Below are 18987 nucleotides of genomic sequence, written 5' to 3'. Positions count from 1 at the left end.
TATCATTTCTGTACTTTGTTATAATTTTCAATAATTCCTCATGCCTACAACTGCTATGTCATGTTCAATACTTATTGTAATATACCTATTTTATTTCGAAATAAATAATTTACGTTACAAAACTTCGTTTTACTTACACATAGTATAAAATAAAAATAGTAATCATTAAAATATTGAAGGTTCCTATACTAGATATCGATATGCAATTACAACCCTAGCAAAGTATCGATAATCGATAAGTTATTACGAACGTCACTAATACTGTCAGAAAATAAGGCATTATGTTGGTAGCTCCGCCTGTAGTTTGTGCGGTTGGTAAAGATTTGCGGGTCGTTCTCTAAAATGCATATGTGTGCGTGAGCTCAAAAAATATCTATGGAGTGCCGTCTCTTACTCTTTTATGCTCTTTGACGCTTGCTGTCGAAATGTGTTTCATAGTACAGGTAGATAAAGCGAGGAGGAAAACATCTGTGAGGCATTATGAGTCATCATCCTCCAGTTTCGTGTATTCCAAACACAGCAAAGATGTCGAAAGCTAAAAAAGTGATTGAAGAAGCCAGGGAAATCAATAATCCCGAGATAGACTTGGTGGATAAAGGGATATCTAACCTCGAAGAAATACCTGGACTGTGTAAGTTCATAGCAAACTTGTTTTATCCTTTTTTAGAGCAAGTTACCTGTCCAACAAGTTTTGTACTTTTGTTGCAGTACATCTGTCATTCATGAAAACTTTACAACAGTTAAAACTTTGCTAACTTAGTTTATGAATGAAAAAATAATTGTTCCAAGAGGATCATGAATGTTAAAAAGATTTTAAAAGGCTGATTAATATTAATTTAAGGTATCCATTACTCATAGAAAATTATGATGCCATAGTCCAAAAATAAACAGCTATCAACCTACACCTACATTAAATTATTCCATAGAATTTGTTGTAATCAGCTTACCTATATTAACACAATTTTTTCCTGTAGGCCATGATATATTATTATTAGGTAGGAAATCATGGTAAAACTTATTAAACTCATACTTTATTGCATTTCACAGTGTAGATAAAGTTCTAATTATTTTTTTAAATGTATCAAAAAAGTTACATTACTCATATTTTAAATTTCCAGTCAACCTTGCCAACATAACCCGGTTATCGCTAAGTCACAACAAAATACAGACTGTGCCCGCTGCGTTAGCCAATTTGATGAACTTGGAGATCCTCAACCTAGCGAACAACCACATCGAGGAGCTACCATTGAGTCTGTCGTCGTTGCCCAAGCTACGCATCCTCAATGTATCACTCAACAGGCTGTATGGGTTGCCAAGAGGGTTCGGAGCCTTCCCAGTGTTGGAAATTTTGGACTTGACGTACAATAACTTGAATGAAAAGACACTGTCTGGAAACTTCTTTATGATGGGTTTGTATTTTATTTATTTGTTACCTAATAATTAATCATAAAATAAATTTTATTCTACATTATGTTCATGGTTATCTTTTTGTTCCAGAAAGTTTAAGAGCCCTGTATTTGGGTGATAATGACTTTGAATACTTGCCTAATGAAATTGGCAATTTGAAGAATTTACAAATTGTGAGTAAAGTTTCATTGTTATTTAAACACTTGTTTACTTCTAAAATAATTTACTACCTGCCACACCCATTACCTGGGTTTGATATGACTAATTTCAGTAAGGAAAAGGACAAGTGACAAATAATAAAGTCTGTAAAATAATTAATTGAAAATAATATTTCTTTTACTTTATTGAGAAAACAAACGATAAACATAAATAAATCAATAAAAAAAATAAATTATAAACAATTAACTTTGCCTTAATAGATTTTTTTATGTAAAACTTGGACTAAGTTTTTGTTACTCGCTTTCTTTTATTTTTAAAGTGACCTAAAGGATCTCAAAGGTCTCAGTTTGCATCTATTTTTTATGCTTGAAAAAATTGACTGCCTCAGGTTGGCACTGAACCCACGACCTTTCGGTTGCTAGGAGACTGCTCTGACTGCTGAGCTACGAAAACATTAGCAAGTTTTTACTTGGTCGTGGGTTCAATTCCCATCTTAAGCTGAGTTGCATCATCTTACTATAACTTTAACAAACGTCAAAATCTGTCAAATTTTATACAAAAAACACCGGTTATTGTTAAAGTTAGGTGGTCAACTTAGCCTAAGGCAGTCGATTTTTCCAAGATTGTTGTTTATACAGGGTGTTAGGTAAATGGGTATATGAGCCGACACTAGCCCATGCTAACATGGTATGGTGAAGTCAGAAATTTGATATCATAATTTTTTTTTTTAATTTACATACAAAATAAATTTTATAAAATCCGATTTTTATGAAAATGTAAATAATCAAAATGAAGATATCAATTTTCTAACTTCACCATACCATTTATATGCCCATGTTAACATGGGCTAGTGTCGGCTCATATACCCATTTACCTAACACCCTGTATATGAAAGGATCTAGTTTAAAATGCAATTCCATTATGCAGCTGTCGCTCCGTGAGAACGATCTGGTGGAAGTACCGCGCGAATTGGGTCAGCTGGGGCGCCTGCGCGAACTCCATCTGCAGGGCAACCGCCTCGTCGTGCTGCCGCCCGAGATCGGTGAGTTAGCATTTTTAGGGTTCCGTAGCCAAATGGCAAAAAACGGAACCCTTATAGATTCGTCATGTCTGTCTGTCTGTCCGTCCGTCCGTCCGTCTGTCCGTCCATATGTCACAGCCATTTTTTTCCGAAACTATAAGAGCTATACTGTTGAAACTTGGTAAGTACCTAGATGTATTCTGTGAACCGCATTAAGATTTTGATGCAAAAATAAAAAAATAATAATAAATATTGGGGGCTCCTCATACTTAGAACTGAAACTCAAAAATTTTTTTTTCGTCAAACACATACGTGTGGGGTATCTATGGATAGGTATTCAAAAATGATATCGAGGTTTCTAAAATACTTTTTTTCTAAACCGAATAGTTTGCGTGACAGACGCTTCCAAAGTGGAAAAAAGTTGGTCCCCCCCCCCTCTAACTTCTAAAATAAGAAAATGAAAAATCTAAAAAAAAAAATATGATGTAGATTACTATAAAAACTACCAACGAAAATTGTTTTGAACGAGATCTAGTAAGTAGTTTTTTTTTAATACCTCGTAAATCGTAAACCGCTTATTACCGCGTAATCTTTCATACAAATAACTTAAATTAAAAAATAATAATTTTAATTTCATAAATCAATGGTACAGAACCCTTTGTGCGTGAGTCCGACACGCACTTGGCCGGTTTTTTTAAACTGAACATGGCCTTGACAGGAACAGGGCTGTGCTCCTGCAATACCAGTGGCGGATTTACCAGTAGGCTGAGTAGTCTGAAGCCCAGGGCGGCAGATTTAGTCCACCACTGTGCAGCCATACAACTTGATGACAAACTGAGTAACTGCCTAATTTTCAAACTCCTTAAACTTCATAGTTAAGGTACTAATTGAAATATAAGATGTATTAAGTGAAATATAATGATTAAGATAAGGGACTTCAGAGATATTTCAACCGATAGATCTCGAAATTTTACATTGCATTAAGTCTTGTATTTTTTGGAGTTACGCAGTTTGAAAATTAGACTGACGAATATGTAATTAAAAGCGTTAGCATCATTAAAATTGCAAATACGACACCTGCTACAACCAAAACCTACACATCACTATCGAAGTTCAGTATCGCCCACGCACCCTGTATGGTAATTCTTGCCCTTGCTATACAAATCATTAAAAGACTTCAAACGCTTTCCGTGATCTAAATAACTGATTCAGATCATATTAAAATGAACTTTATTACTTGTGCTGCTGTGAGTAGGAAAATCGACCTTAAACACAAGTAAATACCAAACTTATTCCCATTACAGGTACCCTAGACCTGGCCAGCAATAAGGCGGTGCTTCGACTGGAGGGCAACTTCTGGGTGCCGCCCATCGAAGACCAGCTCAAGTTGGGCCCGTCCCATGTGTTGGATTATCTGCGCTCCGAGACCTACCGAGTGTAAGTTCAGGCTGATTTTATCTAAAAAAGTATGTAATTAGGAGCTAAAATGGTATGGAGCAATGGAGCCCGTCGAAGACCAGCTCTAGCTCCGAGACCTACAGAGTGTAAGCGCAGACCGATTTGAACGTAAGGTGTACGAGGGTGGTCTGAAAAGTTTCCGACCTCAACGTGAAGATGGCAGCACACATCAATTAAAGTCAGGGAATGTAATTGTGCATCTTTTGACAGCAACACTTCAAAGTTTCAGCCATTTTTGACGCGCGATTTTTATTTGAAAGTCGTTTGAGTGAGTCGATGTGAGTATTTTTGTGAAAATGGAAAAAATCGAGTATCGAGCTGTCATAAAATATTTGTTTTTGAAAGGGAATACCCCTACGCAAATCAAAGATGAGTTAGATTCTGTGTACGGGGACTCTTCACCGTCATTTACCACAGTAAAATTTTGGGCAGCCGAATTTAAACGTGGCCGTAATAGTCCAGTCATTTAAGCTTAAATTAGGTAAGAATCTCGGAATTAGAGATACCCAGCTGTAAGTCTGTAAATACTTGTATATTGACACCCTAAAAGTTGTCTCAAAACCTACATATGGTAGGGTGTAAGCAACTATTAAATTTTAAGGTCAAAGGTCACAAAAATCAGTTTTTTGCGCTTTTTTTGGAAATATCTCATTTCCTATGGGTTTTTTGCTATTTGTATTTATTATCAATATTGTAGAATACTAAATTCTCTACAAATTTTGTAAAAATTTTTTTTTTATACGGTGAACCGTTTTCGAGATAGAGGGCGGAGAGCGCGCGGTCACTGCATCACTTCAGGTCAACTTAAGCGGTTTAGGTTTTTCATACAAAAGGATTTTCCCGCTAATTCCCGTGGGAATTTCGGTAATTACTTGTTGTAAATAAGCTTTAAGTTTACTAAGGTACCTACATGCCAAATTTCAAGCGTCTAACTTCCGTTAAGCGTTTAGATTTTTCATACAAAAGGATTTTCCCGCTAATTCCTGTTCCCGTGGGAATTCCTAAGTAAACTATAACCTGCCCAGGTGTATGAAGAATAATTGTACCAAGTTTCGTTAAAATCCGTCGAGTAGTTTTTGTTTCTATAAGGAACATACAGACGGACAGACAGACAGACAAAAATTTTACTGATTGCATTTTTGGCATCAGTATCGATCACTAATCACCCCCTGATAGTTATTTTGAAAATATATTTCATGTATAGAATTCTGTCCGTCTGTATGTTCCTTATAGAAACAAAAACTACTCGACGGATTTTAACTAAACTTGGTACAATTATTCTTCATACACCTGGGCAGGTTATAGTATACTTAGGAATTCCCACGGGAACAGGAATTAGCGGGAAAATCCTTTTGTATGAAAAATCTAAACGCTTAACGGAAGTTAGACGCTTGAAATTTGGCATGTAGGTACCTTAGTAAACTCAAAGCTTAGTTACAACAAGGAATTCCCGAAATTCCCACAGGAATTAGCGGGAAAATCCTTTTGTATGAAAAATCTAAACCGCTTAAGTAGACCTGAAGTGATGCAGTGACCGCGCGCTCTCCGCCCTCTATCTCGAAAACGGTTCACCGTATAAAAAAAGTTTTTAAACAAAATTTGTAGAGAATTTAGTATTCTACAATATTGATAATAAATACAAATAGCAAAAAACCCACAGGAAATGAGATATTTCTAAAAAAAGCGCAAAAAACCGATTTTTGTGACCGTTGACCTTGAAATTTAATAGTTGCTTACACCCTACCATATGTAGGTTTTGAGACAACTTTTAGGGTGTCAATATACACGTATTTACAGACTTACAGCTGGGTATCTCGAATTCCGAGGTGAACTTACTATAATGACTGGACTAGTAAGAGCTTGGGAGATGATGAACGTTCGGGACGTCCAAAAACTGTAACTACTGACGATAACATCGCTAAAGTTCACCAAATGGTGTTAGACGACCGCCGAATTAAAGTGAGAGAGATAGCAGAGGCAATGAAAATGTCAAAAGAACGTGTTTGTCACATTTAAATCAAGATTTAGGCATGAGAAAGCTGTCCGCGCGTTGGGTGCCGCGTTTGCTAACGTCAGACCAACGACGTGTTCGAATGAACATTTCCAATGCTCTGTTGGCGCAGTTTAGGCGCAATAAATCCGAGTTTTCGCGCCGACTAATTACTGTAGATGAGACTATGTAGAAAAATAAAAATAAAGGACAGTGCCAGGGTCTGGACCAAGTGCTGCCCAGAATCAACCCATAGTGCATTTTGTTCCTCAGGCCTATACTAATGTGTAAACCGAAGCGCACTGAAATCTATCCCTGGAGTTAAGAGAAAAAAAGAGTTTTGTTTCGAATTATTTACATACAAAATATCATCGATGTATACGTACTACCCATAAGATTTCGCGATTTTGGCATTAAATAACACTCGCTATGTTGAACTTAACCATAATGCATCCGTACACGTTACTTTAGTGCGATTTAGACATTCTTTATAAACGATCAAGCGCTGTTTTAATTGTTTGGTAAGTTGACAGAAATTAATTATTTCCAAAATGAAGACAAGAAGTTTTAGTTCTCTATCCTTGCAAAAAATCAATTTATTGGTGTGTTACAATCGATTATTGAAGTTATTGTAAGCTAAAAGTTCTTGCTCCATTTTGGAAATAATTAATTTCTGTCAACTAACCAAACTACTGCAACAGCGCTTGATCGCTTATAAAGAATGTCGAAGTCGTACTAAAGTAAGGTCTACGGATGCAGTATGGTTAAGTTCAACATAGCGAGTGTTATTTAATGCCACAATCGCGAAATCTTATGCGTAGTAGGTATACATCGATGATATTTTGTATGTAAATAATTCAAAACAAAACTCTTTTTTTCTCTTAATTCCAGGGATAGATTTCAGTGCGCTCCGGTTTATAAATTAGTATTGGCCTGAGGAACAAAATGCACTATGGTTTCATTCTGGGCAGCACTTGGTCCAACTTCCATACATGGATTGGCAGTGTCCTTTTAAGAAAAAAAATCTTGTATCTATGTTAGGTCGGAAACTTTTCAGACCACCCTCGTATGTTGTTGAAAACACAAATCACACTCAAGTACGATTATTGCAATCGTTTTAATTTGCCGAAGGCATCTGCCGGTAGATCCCAATCGATTTTTTGTCAATAGAAGGAACCGAGAATATATGATTTTATTAGAATTGTAATAAAGCAATTTAAAAACACGTCGCGTCGCAGCGCCTACGAGTAAGCTTTATTTATACTAGACAGGTTGTATCTATCAGTAGTGCTCAGCGGCAAAAATCATTAGCACATCACATGGTTATTAAAAATTGTAAAACCAAAAGTTTACCTTCCTCATTACCTAGGCCATATCGGCTTATTCCACTATTCCCCGTTGACAATCCCCGTCAACTAACCGTAACAATGAACTAAAAAGTTAATTAATCCCCATTACGTTAAAAATAAAATCCTAAGCTCCAATGAGCTCCAATATCGTTTTTATACTTAACAGTTGGCACCCTTGGCGATTGATAGGACCTTACTCTACAGTGGCGCCATCTTGATGAGTGCAAATGCGATAGTCCTCCTACCACTTTCGCGCTCACCAGTTGGTGCCACTGTCTTCGCTACTAGCAAGTGACAGGACCTTACTCTACAGTGGCGCTAACTGGTGAGCGCTAAAACGATAGCCCTCATTGGCGTTAACGGGGATTGTCAACGGGGAATAGTGGAATAAGCCGCCATTTCTATTACTTCCAGGTATCTTGCGTATTAATAAATATTCACTATTTATATTACTTTCAGATTGTACAGCCGGCACATGTCAGCGAAGCCCCCGCCGCCGCCGCAGACCCTGGATAAGAGCAAGAAGGCCAGCCGCGCCAAGTCCTAAACCAAACCCTAACACTGGCTTACCCTGTAAAGCTATTTTCGTAAACCTATAAACTGTTAGATACTGGCAAGAGGCATAGCAACCATAAAAAAAGAAGGAAAAATTTGGTGGTGGCATTGATGACACCATATTTTGAACTTTAGTGACATGACGTAAGGTTCAAAACCACTGAACGATATTTTACGCTATAAGTTAAGGGTTAAGATGGCCGCTCACTGTGACCATTCGTGTGTAACTTTATTCTCGAACAAACTGCGCGAATGCTTGTAGTAAGTGACCACCTTTACAGCTTTATTTCTTTCGCTGATTTCATCATTTTTCAGAGATGAAAATTAATGAGCTGTTTATGCGAAAATAGTTTTACAGGGTAGGGCCTTACAACCTGTGCCATTCAAATATTTTACTGTTAGAAAAATCTGACTATAGGATCTATCTTCGTACAGTGTGTGTGTAATAGGTATCGTAAGCTTATGGATTCAGTAGTGTGCTTTGTAATTGATGTTTAAGAATTATTATTAATTTATTTTAATCGAATATTGTTCTGAAGGATTTATTTTATTATGGTTGATTTATAGCATTTTTGTGAAATATGTTGTGTTGATGACAAAATTATGTTATTTATGTATTGTTTTGTAAAGGCCCTTGGTAAACGAGCAATTTGATGTTTAACTTTTACTTACTTTTAGTTTAATTGCTAATATGATTTTAAAAAAATATTTAGTTAATCATCTTTATTATTCACACAAACCAAATAATTTAAATCAAAATGTCACAGAAATTATAGAGGAACTTAATTTACATATTTATACAACTGCATAAGAAATAAAAAGGCAAGTGCACTTATATACAAACATAAAATAACATATTTTTACACATGAAATGGTGCTTTTAAGAATGTATTAACATTGTGATAAGGTATAAAAATACACGTATGTGACAAATACTAATTAAATTATTACTAACAAGTAATATTTGTTTTCTTATAATACATAACTACCTACTCAGTCGATTTATTTATAAACATCCACTTTTATTGACATAGCAGACACTAATATTGTTGAGATCTTAATTCATTTTCTTACTTTTTTAAAGAAGAAATCTTAAAATTTGTGAGCAGTAGTTGTTTGTAATTAGTACACCATCACATCCTTTATAATGTCAATAAAAGTCTACATTTTTATAATAACAAATCAAATCACATACATAATGACTGTAAAAATGGAGACTCGCACATAAAGTCACGGAGTTTTTAAGGCAGTTTTTATCACAAATTATTTATTAACAACATCACAACTCAATTCATACGAAATACATTTTTGCGAAATATGGTAGTTGACACCACCCCAGTCTGTTGACATACTTTTTATGTCAAATAGTATAGATCACACTCCATTATTTTCCAGCCTATTGAGATGTAATAGGATTTTTAATTATTGGTTATTGGTGTCAACTACCGAATTGTCATTTATATGACATAGGAATGGGCATAGACAATCCATGATTAAATGGCGCCCAATGCGAGATCACAACATTATTTAATATTTTGTTGCCACTACTGGCCATAAGTACATTTGATCACTTATCACTTGTTTTCGGACAACACTATTTGATCACTCGGGACTATTCCCACCTCTCGTTCCCACCACTGCAACTCCTGTGTAGCCAGGATCTGCAGCTTGACCGCCACAAAAACCCAACCAATTAAGGACAAGTTTGTCCCGGGGGAAAGTTAAACTGTCATTGGACCCGCAACGAAATTAATCAGAAGAACATAGGAGGAGTTCGAAATTAAGGTTCGACTTCCCTCCATTGCAAAGCGGATGACAGGTGACAAACAGAGGTTTAAAACCTTTAAGAAAAGATTACTACTATTTGATCACTCGTCACTTGTTTCCGACTTGCCGACTAAGGCCCAGTTTTCACCAAGGCGGAGCAGAACTAGTGTTTCAGCTACGCACATACGCTCTCCGCTCTTCTTCGGTCCGCTTTGGTGGAAATAGCCTGCCCGCTTCGCCGTACATCTCTCATCTCCGCTCCGCTTCACTGTAGTGGAAACTGGGCCTAAAGCTCGTCGTCCGATATTTCATCGTCGTCGGATATCTCAAGACCGTTGCCGGTGGAGTTGGCTACGGGTCTCTTACGAGCCGAGTCCATGGAGAAAGCGTAGGATTCGAAGTCCATGATCTCCTCGTCGGACAAATGGGAGTTGCCTTCGACGAAGCTGGCGAATCTGGAATAGGTGTTTAAACATTAGACTGTTTTCAACCGACTTCAAAAAAGGAGGAGGTTCTCAATTCGACCCGTATGTTTTTTTTTTCTATGTTTGTTACGCGATAACTCCGCCAATTATGAACCGATTTGAACAAATCTTTTTTCGGCGTATAGGTAATAGGGTATACCCTCAAGGGTGGTCCCATTTAAATTTAATAATAGAAAAAACAACCCCCAAGGGTGGAAAATTGGGGATGAACTTTTTTATACGCAATATCTCCGCCGCCGATTATAAATCAATTTGAACGATTATTTTTTTGTTGAATAGGTATTATCAAAAGGGTGGTTTCATCCGAATTTGAAGAAAATATTTCACCCCCAAGGGTGGAAAACTGGGGATGAACTTTTTTATACGCAATATTTTTAATTTTTAGTTTTTTTTTGTGTTCACGCATTTGAAGTCGGTTTTATTTTTTTTAAAAGTTATCGTTGCAAAATATCACTTATGGCAGCTAAATAAGGTGCGTCACTTTTCGGTTTCACATTCGATTCATGTGTGGGGCATGATAGTTTCAGCTTACCTATTTCTGGTCATGTCGTCTCGTTCTATCGCAAATTAATGAGAGTGAAAGAAAAACGGAAATAGGTAGCTGGAACTACGGCCCACTTTACATGAATCCAAATCTAGAATAAAGGCTCGCGTGCACGTGTGACTTGTCGATTTGTGTTGTTGTTGTCAGTCACCCGTGTGCGCGCTCCCTAATATTATAAGCGTGAAAGTTGGTGAAGATGTTAAGCCGCTATTATGTACTAATAAATAATTCCCTTGCCTCGTGAGTGGCGAAGTAAAACTCCCTCTTTTTATAATGATAAAAAATGAAACGCTTTTCTAGCGACTAACTTACGTGTTAGGTTTGGTTCTTGTATAAACTGTGGGCGAGTGCGCGGGGCGGGGTGTGGACCTGCGGAGGGAGGGAGCTCAAGCATCTAATGTGGCGTGATCAGTGGTTAAATGAAATCGATAACACGATATAATGAAGTGCGAGGAATAGTATTATAATGCCATGCCATATGATTTATCTATGTCAACGTGAAATTGTAAACTGTCCAGTTTAAAATATAACGCGTGAGTTTGTAAAGTTTACAATGTAAACTAACAGTGGGTTAGGTATGATTGTAATCTAACTACGTCAGATTATAATCTGACGGAATCTACAATCGTACGGTGACATCTACAAAACATTTTCCCCCATTCCCGCCACCATAATCCAACCTTCATCAGTTCATAGTGTATGTCTGAATTTTCCAAAAGAGCATGTCTGAAGGTAGGTATACTTTATTTTGTCCATCAATAAAATCTATGTAAGCACATAATTTGGTAAATATTGGCTGTCTACATTCTTGAAACAAATACAATACCGCAAAGTTCATTTAAATGTTGCCTCAGTTTTGGCAATATTCCAAAAGTTGTTCGTACAGAAGCAAATGCCCAGTCCTCTTTGAGTCGAACAATTTTGGAAATATTTTTAAAGTTGTTTTAAAAGCCTGAAGTGAGTCTTAACTCCTAGAGTCAATCAATTTTGGCAATAATAATTATTACTGAATTTGCTTGTTCAAAAGTAACAAGCTACTCTTACCCTAGTATCGAGAAATTTTTCAGAACATTATTTATTTATTTTCTAAGAAAACCACCAACATATTCCCCAAACTGCGGCAACATCGAAATTCGGAACGTCGCGTATCGAATCTTACCGTCTCGAGTCGTGCAGCTTGAGCATGATCGACCACTGTGCGCAGTCGGGGCTGGCGCAGTGCTTGCGTAACTCTTCTAGAGCCTTCTTTGTCTCTCGAGCCCCTTCCTCGTAATATTCTTCGTTAGTGAGAAGGCGCCTTTGTGGGGGGAACTTGCGGAGCCTGGAAGGTAGCGATAAATTCAAATTTCTTTATTCATAAACAGGTGTTTTTACATTTATAGTATATTGCGATCGAGGAATTCTTTTAAGTAAATAAATACTTGTGGTAGAATATCCCCGCTCTCCATATTAATTTAACATTAATTGACAAGTATAAATAATAATTATTACATTAATTTGAATTTGATAAATGTTTAAGTTAAGCCTAGACGCAGACCACTGACTTATAGTAGGCCGATAGTTGGGCCCGATTCCATTTTATATCGGCTGATACCAAATCGGTGTAATGTGCGCACTTTCATACATCTTCATAGTGATCGACAGCCATAGCTGGGCACCGTTAATCAAATAGTTAACTTCGTTAATCGTTAAACCGTTAATAAAAAAATTAACTTCGTTAAATGTTAAAACGTTACATTTCGCAAGATTTAACGCAAGTTAACGTTAACCGTTAATCCGTTAACACATGACAATAAAACGAAAAAAATAATTGTACCTATGCAAGGTTCAAAAAATAATTTCGAAAGCTTGTATCGCGCGTGGAATTTATTTCTCTTTTATGTTTGCGCTACAAGCTTTCGAAATTATTTGAACCTTGCATAAGTACAATTATTTTTTTCGTTTTAGTACAACTGCATTTCAGAATAAAAGCTTGTTTTTAAAAAAGTTTTTTAATTATTATAATTTTATTTTACACTTTTTAGTAGTATCTCAATCTCAGAGCCTTGGTTCAATTACAATACAATTTAGCACCATAGTGCTCGAAAAGACAAATCCAACGAACCCAAATTCGATGCGATGCCGCCGTTTCATTTTAGGAGTTCCTATGGCCACCTCATGACTCCATCATCAGACCAGCTCAATGGTATCATAACATTGCATTGTCATCGTATTTACATAAGTATACCAAATTTCTAATTTGAGGAAAACTAGTCTTAAATTCAGATGCAAGAGTTGTCACACACATACTAACAAGAGTCGTTAGTGATCTGGTTACAAAAACTGTTGTTTTGGGTTCTGGAAGTTCTGGAAGCCCGAACGTACTTGTCAGAATGCGTTTTTCAGCGTGCCTGCTGTATCTTTTTGGTAAATAGTAGGTACTGGATTAACGATTAACGGACTTAGGATAATTTAACGGAAGTTAACGAGTCCGTTAACATTTTTTAAAGTTAACTTAAAAGTTAATCCGTTAATAGAAATGTTAACTTCGTTAATTAACGATTAACGGATTAACGAGTTAATGCCCAGCTATGTCGACAGCCCGACCCAACTATCGGCCAACTAAAAACCGGTGGTCTGCGCCTAGCCTAAAAATAATAGTTGTAAGTTTCTTTGTGAATGCTATAAATAAATAACAGTAATCTTTTGGCGTATGGTGGTTTCTTAAAGGTTTTAAACCTTTGTTTGTCACCTGTCATCCGCTTTGCAATGGAGGGAAGTCGAACCTTAATTTCGAACTCCTCCTATGTTCTTCTGATTAATTTCGTTGCGGGTCCAATGACAGTTTAACTTTCCCCCGGGACAAACTTGACCTTCATTGGTTGGGTTTTTGTGGCGGTCAAGCTGTAGATCCTGGCTACACAGGAGTTGCAGTGGTGGGAACGAGAGGTGGGAATAGTCCCGTTTTTTTGGCGTATGGTGCATGATAAACTACTACTCGCCTTTTCGGCTTATAGAAAGAACTAAGCGACCTTCCGGCCTATTAAAAAACTAATTAAATGAAACAACAGGAGGATGATTTGATAAGCAAAAATTATAATGTATAAATAACGAGAGTTGTAGTTAAGTGATAAATTGACTCAAAAGAACATTAGATAAATGTTCTTTTTAATGTTCTAATGGAAATACGGCCACTCTGATCAGGCTACTTTAATTATACAGTTTGAAATCTCTTGCAATGTTCGAAAACACTATTCTCATAGATTACCCAAGTCTGGTAGTAGGTAGTTATTAACCCTGTAAAAAGTAGCCAGCATCGCTTTAAGAAATTGGCTCAAAATAATGTGACTTCTAAGTATTTTTGAACCTACAAAACGTAATCAATACTTTAAGATATTAATTGGCTCAAAATGAAACGTCCCCTTTCAATAATAATTATTTTTTAGTAGGCGTTTCGCCCGGATTTTTAAAAGTATTAAAAACGGGTGCGAATCGACCTCTTTGAGAACTAGTAATCGCGATTTTAATACGTTTAATACATCCGGGCGAAACGCCTACTAAAAAAAAATTATTATTGAAAGGGGACGTTTCGCACATTCGTGCGAAGGAAAATCGTGCGAAACTACTACTAACCCAGCTGGTCGTGTAGGTTTTTGTGCGAAAATATTGAAAACTTCATAAGCCACTTACCAATATCCCCTAACAATACGAAGCAAGGACTCGGGGAAGTATTTAACGGCTAGAGACACCAGCACCACCGCCGCCGACGCCTCCCGGTAGTCGCTGCTGAAGAACACCGTCATCATGCCCACCCCCTGGAATGGATAAAGTCAAAATGTCTTTATTTGTATAGTAGACTATTTAAATACACTCGACATCAAATAAATCGCACCTCCCGCGACAAGCACTTTCAAACGTATGCATCCCCACTTCACACCAATATTGGTACCGTTTAAAAGCCTAGTTCTAAACTTCATTTCATTAAAGGAAAGTTTTTTACTCCAAAAAAGTGTCTCTAGAAGGATCCAGTCACTTCTTCAAAAAATAGGTAGTTACGCTTGAGCCAACTTTTATGGCTATAAAACTGTTTAAGTTGGGATTAATCGCTATCCATCTGTTAAGGAGGACACGTGAGATCATTATTTGGTTTTATAACCATAAAATTTGGTCTAATTGATCCCAGAGGTGAGCCCAAAGTGAGGTCATTTTTCAAGTAACATTTATGGTATATGTTAATCATTTATTAAGAAATTAAATGTGTTTTTCTTTAAGAATATTTATTGGGCTTTCAAATAACACCAATATTGTTGGGGCACCATGATTGTGTCAGAAGAAAATCTTTAAAGTTCGCGTCGCGGAAGGTGCGGTTTATTTGATGTTGAGTGTAGTACATACAAATCGTAAAATATTTTGCTCATGTCTCATAATATTTTTACCCTACCAGCGCCGCAACAAACTAAATTACAACTGCCGATTGATATAAATAAATAAAGAATTATTAAAGTCAAAGCACACGTCGCGTTGCGGCGCTGCAAAGATTTCGCCGTGTCGAGTAACGCGGCGCCGCGCTCGTGTGCCCGCCAGAGATTTATTTCTATGTAAGACGACGCAGCGACAACGCTCTGGCGTCGCATCGCCGGAGGATCGCATCGTGTGCTTTGGCTCTTAACGGATAAAGAACTTTATCAATGAAGTGGTAAAGGAGTGACGACAGCATATCAAACTAAACACAGTGGCATCTTATAAATCTTGTTGTAAACCAGGGTATATTTTTTTTTATAATAAAGATTATTACTTGCAATTTGTATTGCACAAATTACTAATAGTCCCTTTAGCCCCTCGTGGTAAGCTAAATAAGCTTGTGTTACGAGTGGGCTCACCACAATAGTCGAGCAGCGGTGGGATTCGAACCCGCGTTCCTCGGATCTCGAGTCGGCCAGCCCGACCACTTCGCCGTGGGGCTACTGTGGCAACAAAAATGTCTATTCTGATGTTTATATTGCAATTGAACATACCTAGAAAGGCTGATTTGATATCAATTCAAATAATAATTTATTATTCATTTTCAAACCTGCAAAGTCCACATAACGATGTTCTTGCTCCTCTCGTTTCTAGGCGGGCCGATTCTATAGCAAATCAGGAAGCTGACGAAGCTGACGATCGTGGTGTACCAAAACATGTATGTCTGGTACGACGCCACGATCGTGCGCAGGTTCTCCCAGACTTGCTGGAACACGTAGACGCCAACCGTCCAGCCGCCGATCAGGATGCCGTAGGTTAGGGTTTTCTGGAAGATTTTTAGAGTTTTAGAAATCAAATCAAAATCAAAAATATTTATTCAGTTTAGACCACAAGTGGCACTTATGAACGTCAAAATATAGTAAATAATAAAAAAAGAAAAGGTAGCCCTTATGAGGCACTTTACGTCTCCTTATCTTTTGGGCCCTACCAGCGCTTCAAGACAAACATATGGCAAGTGCTGAGAAGAAACGCCGTAACAAACTCAGTCACCACTAATTGCCAGGAATTATCTAACGGTAAGAATAACCAAATTCAAGTACATCAAATATGTGCAAATTCAAGTAAATTAGGTTAGGAAATTAGATGTCAAGTACTTTCTACTTGCTACAAATATGTATTACAAATGGGAATTCTTTTCTGGAATGAAATGAAATAGTTTATCAGTACATGTGCCCTTTCCAGGGCACGTACGTACACGTCCCAATAGCTTGCCCTACCACCACTTTGGGGCAACATAATATGGGCTGGTGCTGAAAAGTGGCGGAAGAAACTGAAGAAAGAAGACTGAGTTTCTTCTGTGTAAAAGACAAAAACTACTGAATGAATTTTGAGAAAACTACCATTCATCATCATCATTATTTCAGTCACAGAAAATCCACTGCTGAACATAGGCCTCCCCCAATGATTTCCATATTAACCAGTTGGTAGTGGCCTGCATTCAGCTACCATTATTATTAGCCAAATTACAATAATAATAAGATTAGTTGGTCTTTTTGTGATAAATGATATTTCAATTAGCAAGTCAATAAAAACGTTGCTTACCTTTGGTAACAGTTTACTGACATAGTAAACAATGACCATGAAAGATGCAAACACTCCGATGAAGATGCCACATAAGTAGAAGAACACTGTGTTCCCGCTCAGGGCCTTTGACGAATGGATGATCACTAGCCCGAGGATCATCAGCAGCACCCTCCATATATCAACTCCTAAAGGAAAATACAAATAAAATGGTTTTAATATAGTTGTTAATACAAAATCTTATTATTAATTGCAATTTTACATTAATATTTACTTAATAGCATGAGAAATTAAAAAAATTAAAACCACAACAGTATGATTGTCAATAATATGTTGCAATAATGAAAAATAATCAAAAATAGAAAATCTCCACATTCCATAAATACATTTTTTATTTTATTTTTCCAAAAGTGCTAAAATGCAACTACTGTACTTGGAAAAATCTGACCTTGGCAGTTCTTTGTGTGACTCAATAAGTGCTCCAGCAGGTTAGTCCATTAAAAAAGTAATTATAAAAACCTTGGTCTTCCTAAATTCCTTAAAAAAAACTAATTATGATAAGATAAACTTACTTATAACTTGCAACTCAATGCTGTGCCTCTGTTTAGTATTAATAGCCATGCATGTGGGAGTGAACAGATCCAGATACAACGACTTCTGAGCTCTCCGTTGAAACGGACTGATGACGGACGACCAGCCGTAACTGTCCTCGGTGTAGTCCTTGAACACTTCCTCTGGGTTCGTCCCAACATACTGGCTGAACTCATCATTGCTTTTTGTTTTCACATGGAACTGAAATGCATTCAATTTTATAGGTTATGACATTACAGCTATCTTATGTTAAAAAGGAGACTAAAAGATTTACAGTAGAATCTCGATTATCCAGATATCTGATTATCTGGACTCATTCTCCACGGTTATAATTACCTATTTGGGGTCTGGTGCCCTAAACCTATTGTAAAAAGTTAATTATTGTTTGATTTTACTTTGAAATCGATTATCCGGAATACCCCTGGTTTCAATTGATCTGGATAATCGGGATTCTACTGTATATTGTTATGAAAAATTACACATAAAATTCATTATTTATTCACTTACTTTGACTGTCTGGAATAGGGCTAGCAGATTTTTTGATATCCCAGGAAAGCAGTAAATATCAACTTTTTGTTTCATAGAAGATGGAGCTTCTCTCTCTATTGTAGTTGTCCCTTCTAACCAATGCACTGAAATCATTGTTACATTTTAAGATAAACTATTATTATTAATTACAAGGCAAACATTAAAGCTAAAATTTCAGCTCATGAGCTAGCAGGTCTTCTATATAAAGTGGTTGTAAATTCACAAGTTCTATTGTTTTTTCTCTCCCCAGCAGGTTACTAAATTGATAATAATGGAGCTACACTCATGTAGTCTAAAAAATACTTATGCATCATTCAAGAAATGTTTAGGTAGGTTTGTCGAAAAAATAAGACAGTTCTTAAGGATTTCCATCAAATATACACCTAAACTTAAAGTAGGTTGAAACAAGCTTATCAAGGCTAATGGTGATAAGCGTGCAAATTGTATAAAAGGACTGGAATCTTACCATCATAGTTCAAGCATTCTACGATATTACAGGATGCAAAAAACAACAACACCACGAAAATACGTGAGCCCCCGCGGAGATCCATCGCACCAAGTATTAAGAATCTCTCACTACGTAAATCTCTCAGAATTAAATCTTCAACATTATTTTGCACTAAGAATAGTCTTTTTTACAGAAACCAGTGTGATTATTAATTATTTTTTGCTTATTTTACAGTAGAAATAGTGGTTTTCACAAAAACCAAACACAACACCACTTTCGAGATTGTGCTACGAGCTGTCACTGTCAGTTAGACGTGACGTAAGTGACAGTGACAGTTAAGACAAGTTTAGTATAGATGACCCACGCTGAACTGTCCCGCCAAACTCAATGACAGGGGGGCGCTACCATCGTTCAACTATATGGTTTCCAACATGGCAAAAATCGGAACTAGCGATTCGGATTTCGGTATTGACGGTGGCGCCCCACTGTCAATGTCATGCACAGGACAGTTCAGTATTTTGGAACTATAGTAGCTAGGCGGGAAAAGAACAACAACTTTCTCAAGTGAAATCGATTAGACTATTAATCATGGAGGTATTAGCAATTAATCGATAAAAATTGGGGAGCATACGTTATATTTAAATTGTATTTACGTGAAAGAAAC

General features: G+C 36.9%; 2 protein-coding genes across 2 annotated transcripts; one reads left to right on the top strand and one right to left on the bottom strand.

The window, feature by feature from the left end:
* The first annotated feature begins 433 nt into the window (after window positions 1-433).
* On the top strand, window positions 434-8900 carry LOC135074004 (ras suppressor protein 1). The gene is made up of 6 exons (XM_063968294.1): window positions 434-631; window positions 1119-1409; window positions 1498-1580; window positions 2494-2608; window positions 3892-4024; window positions 7844-8900. The coding sequence occupies exons 1-6, from the start codon at window positions 481-483 to the stop codon at window positions 7929-7931; spliced, it is 861 nt and encodes a 286-aa protein (XP_063824364.1). The 5' UTR covers window positions 434-480; the 3' UTR covers window positions 7932-8900.
* On the bottom strand, window positions 8230-18634 carry LOC135074003 (nuclear envelope integral membrane protein). The gene is made up of 8 exons (XM_063968293.1): window positions 18342-18634; window positions 17855-17979; window positions 17329-17548; window positions 16778-16944; window positions 15786-16001; window positions 14405-14529; window positions 11895-12056; window positions 8230-10161 (listed from the first exon to the last, which is right to left on the bottom strand). The coding sequence occupies exons 1-8, from the start codon at window positions 18424-18426 to the stop codon at window positions 9993-9995; spliced, it is 1269 nt and encodes a 422-aa protein (XP_063824363.1). The 5' UTR covers window positions 18427-18634; the 3' UTR covers window positions 8230-9992.
* Between the last annotated feature and the right edge of the window lie 353 nt (window positions 18635-18987).

The sequence above is a fragment of the Ostrinia nubilalis genome, chromosome 8 (assembly GCF_963855985.1).
Source record: "Ostrinia nubilalis chromosome 8, ilOstNubi1.1, whole genome shotgun sequence".
Taxonomy (NCBI): Eukaryota; Metazoa; Arthropoda; class Insecta; order Lepidoptera; family Crambidae; genus Ostrinia; species Ostrinia nubilalis.
This window is presented reverse-complemented; position numbering and strand designations above follow the sequence as displayed.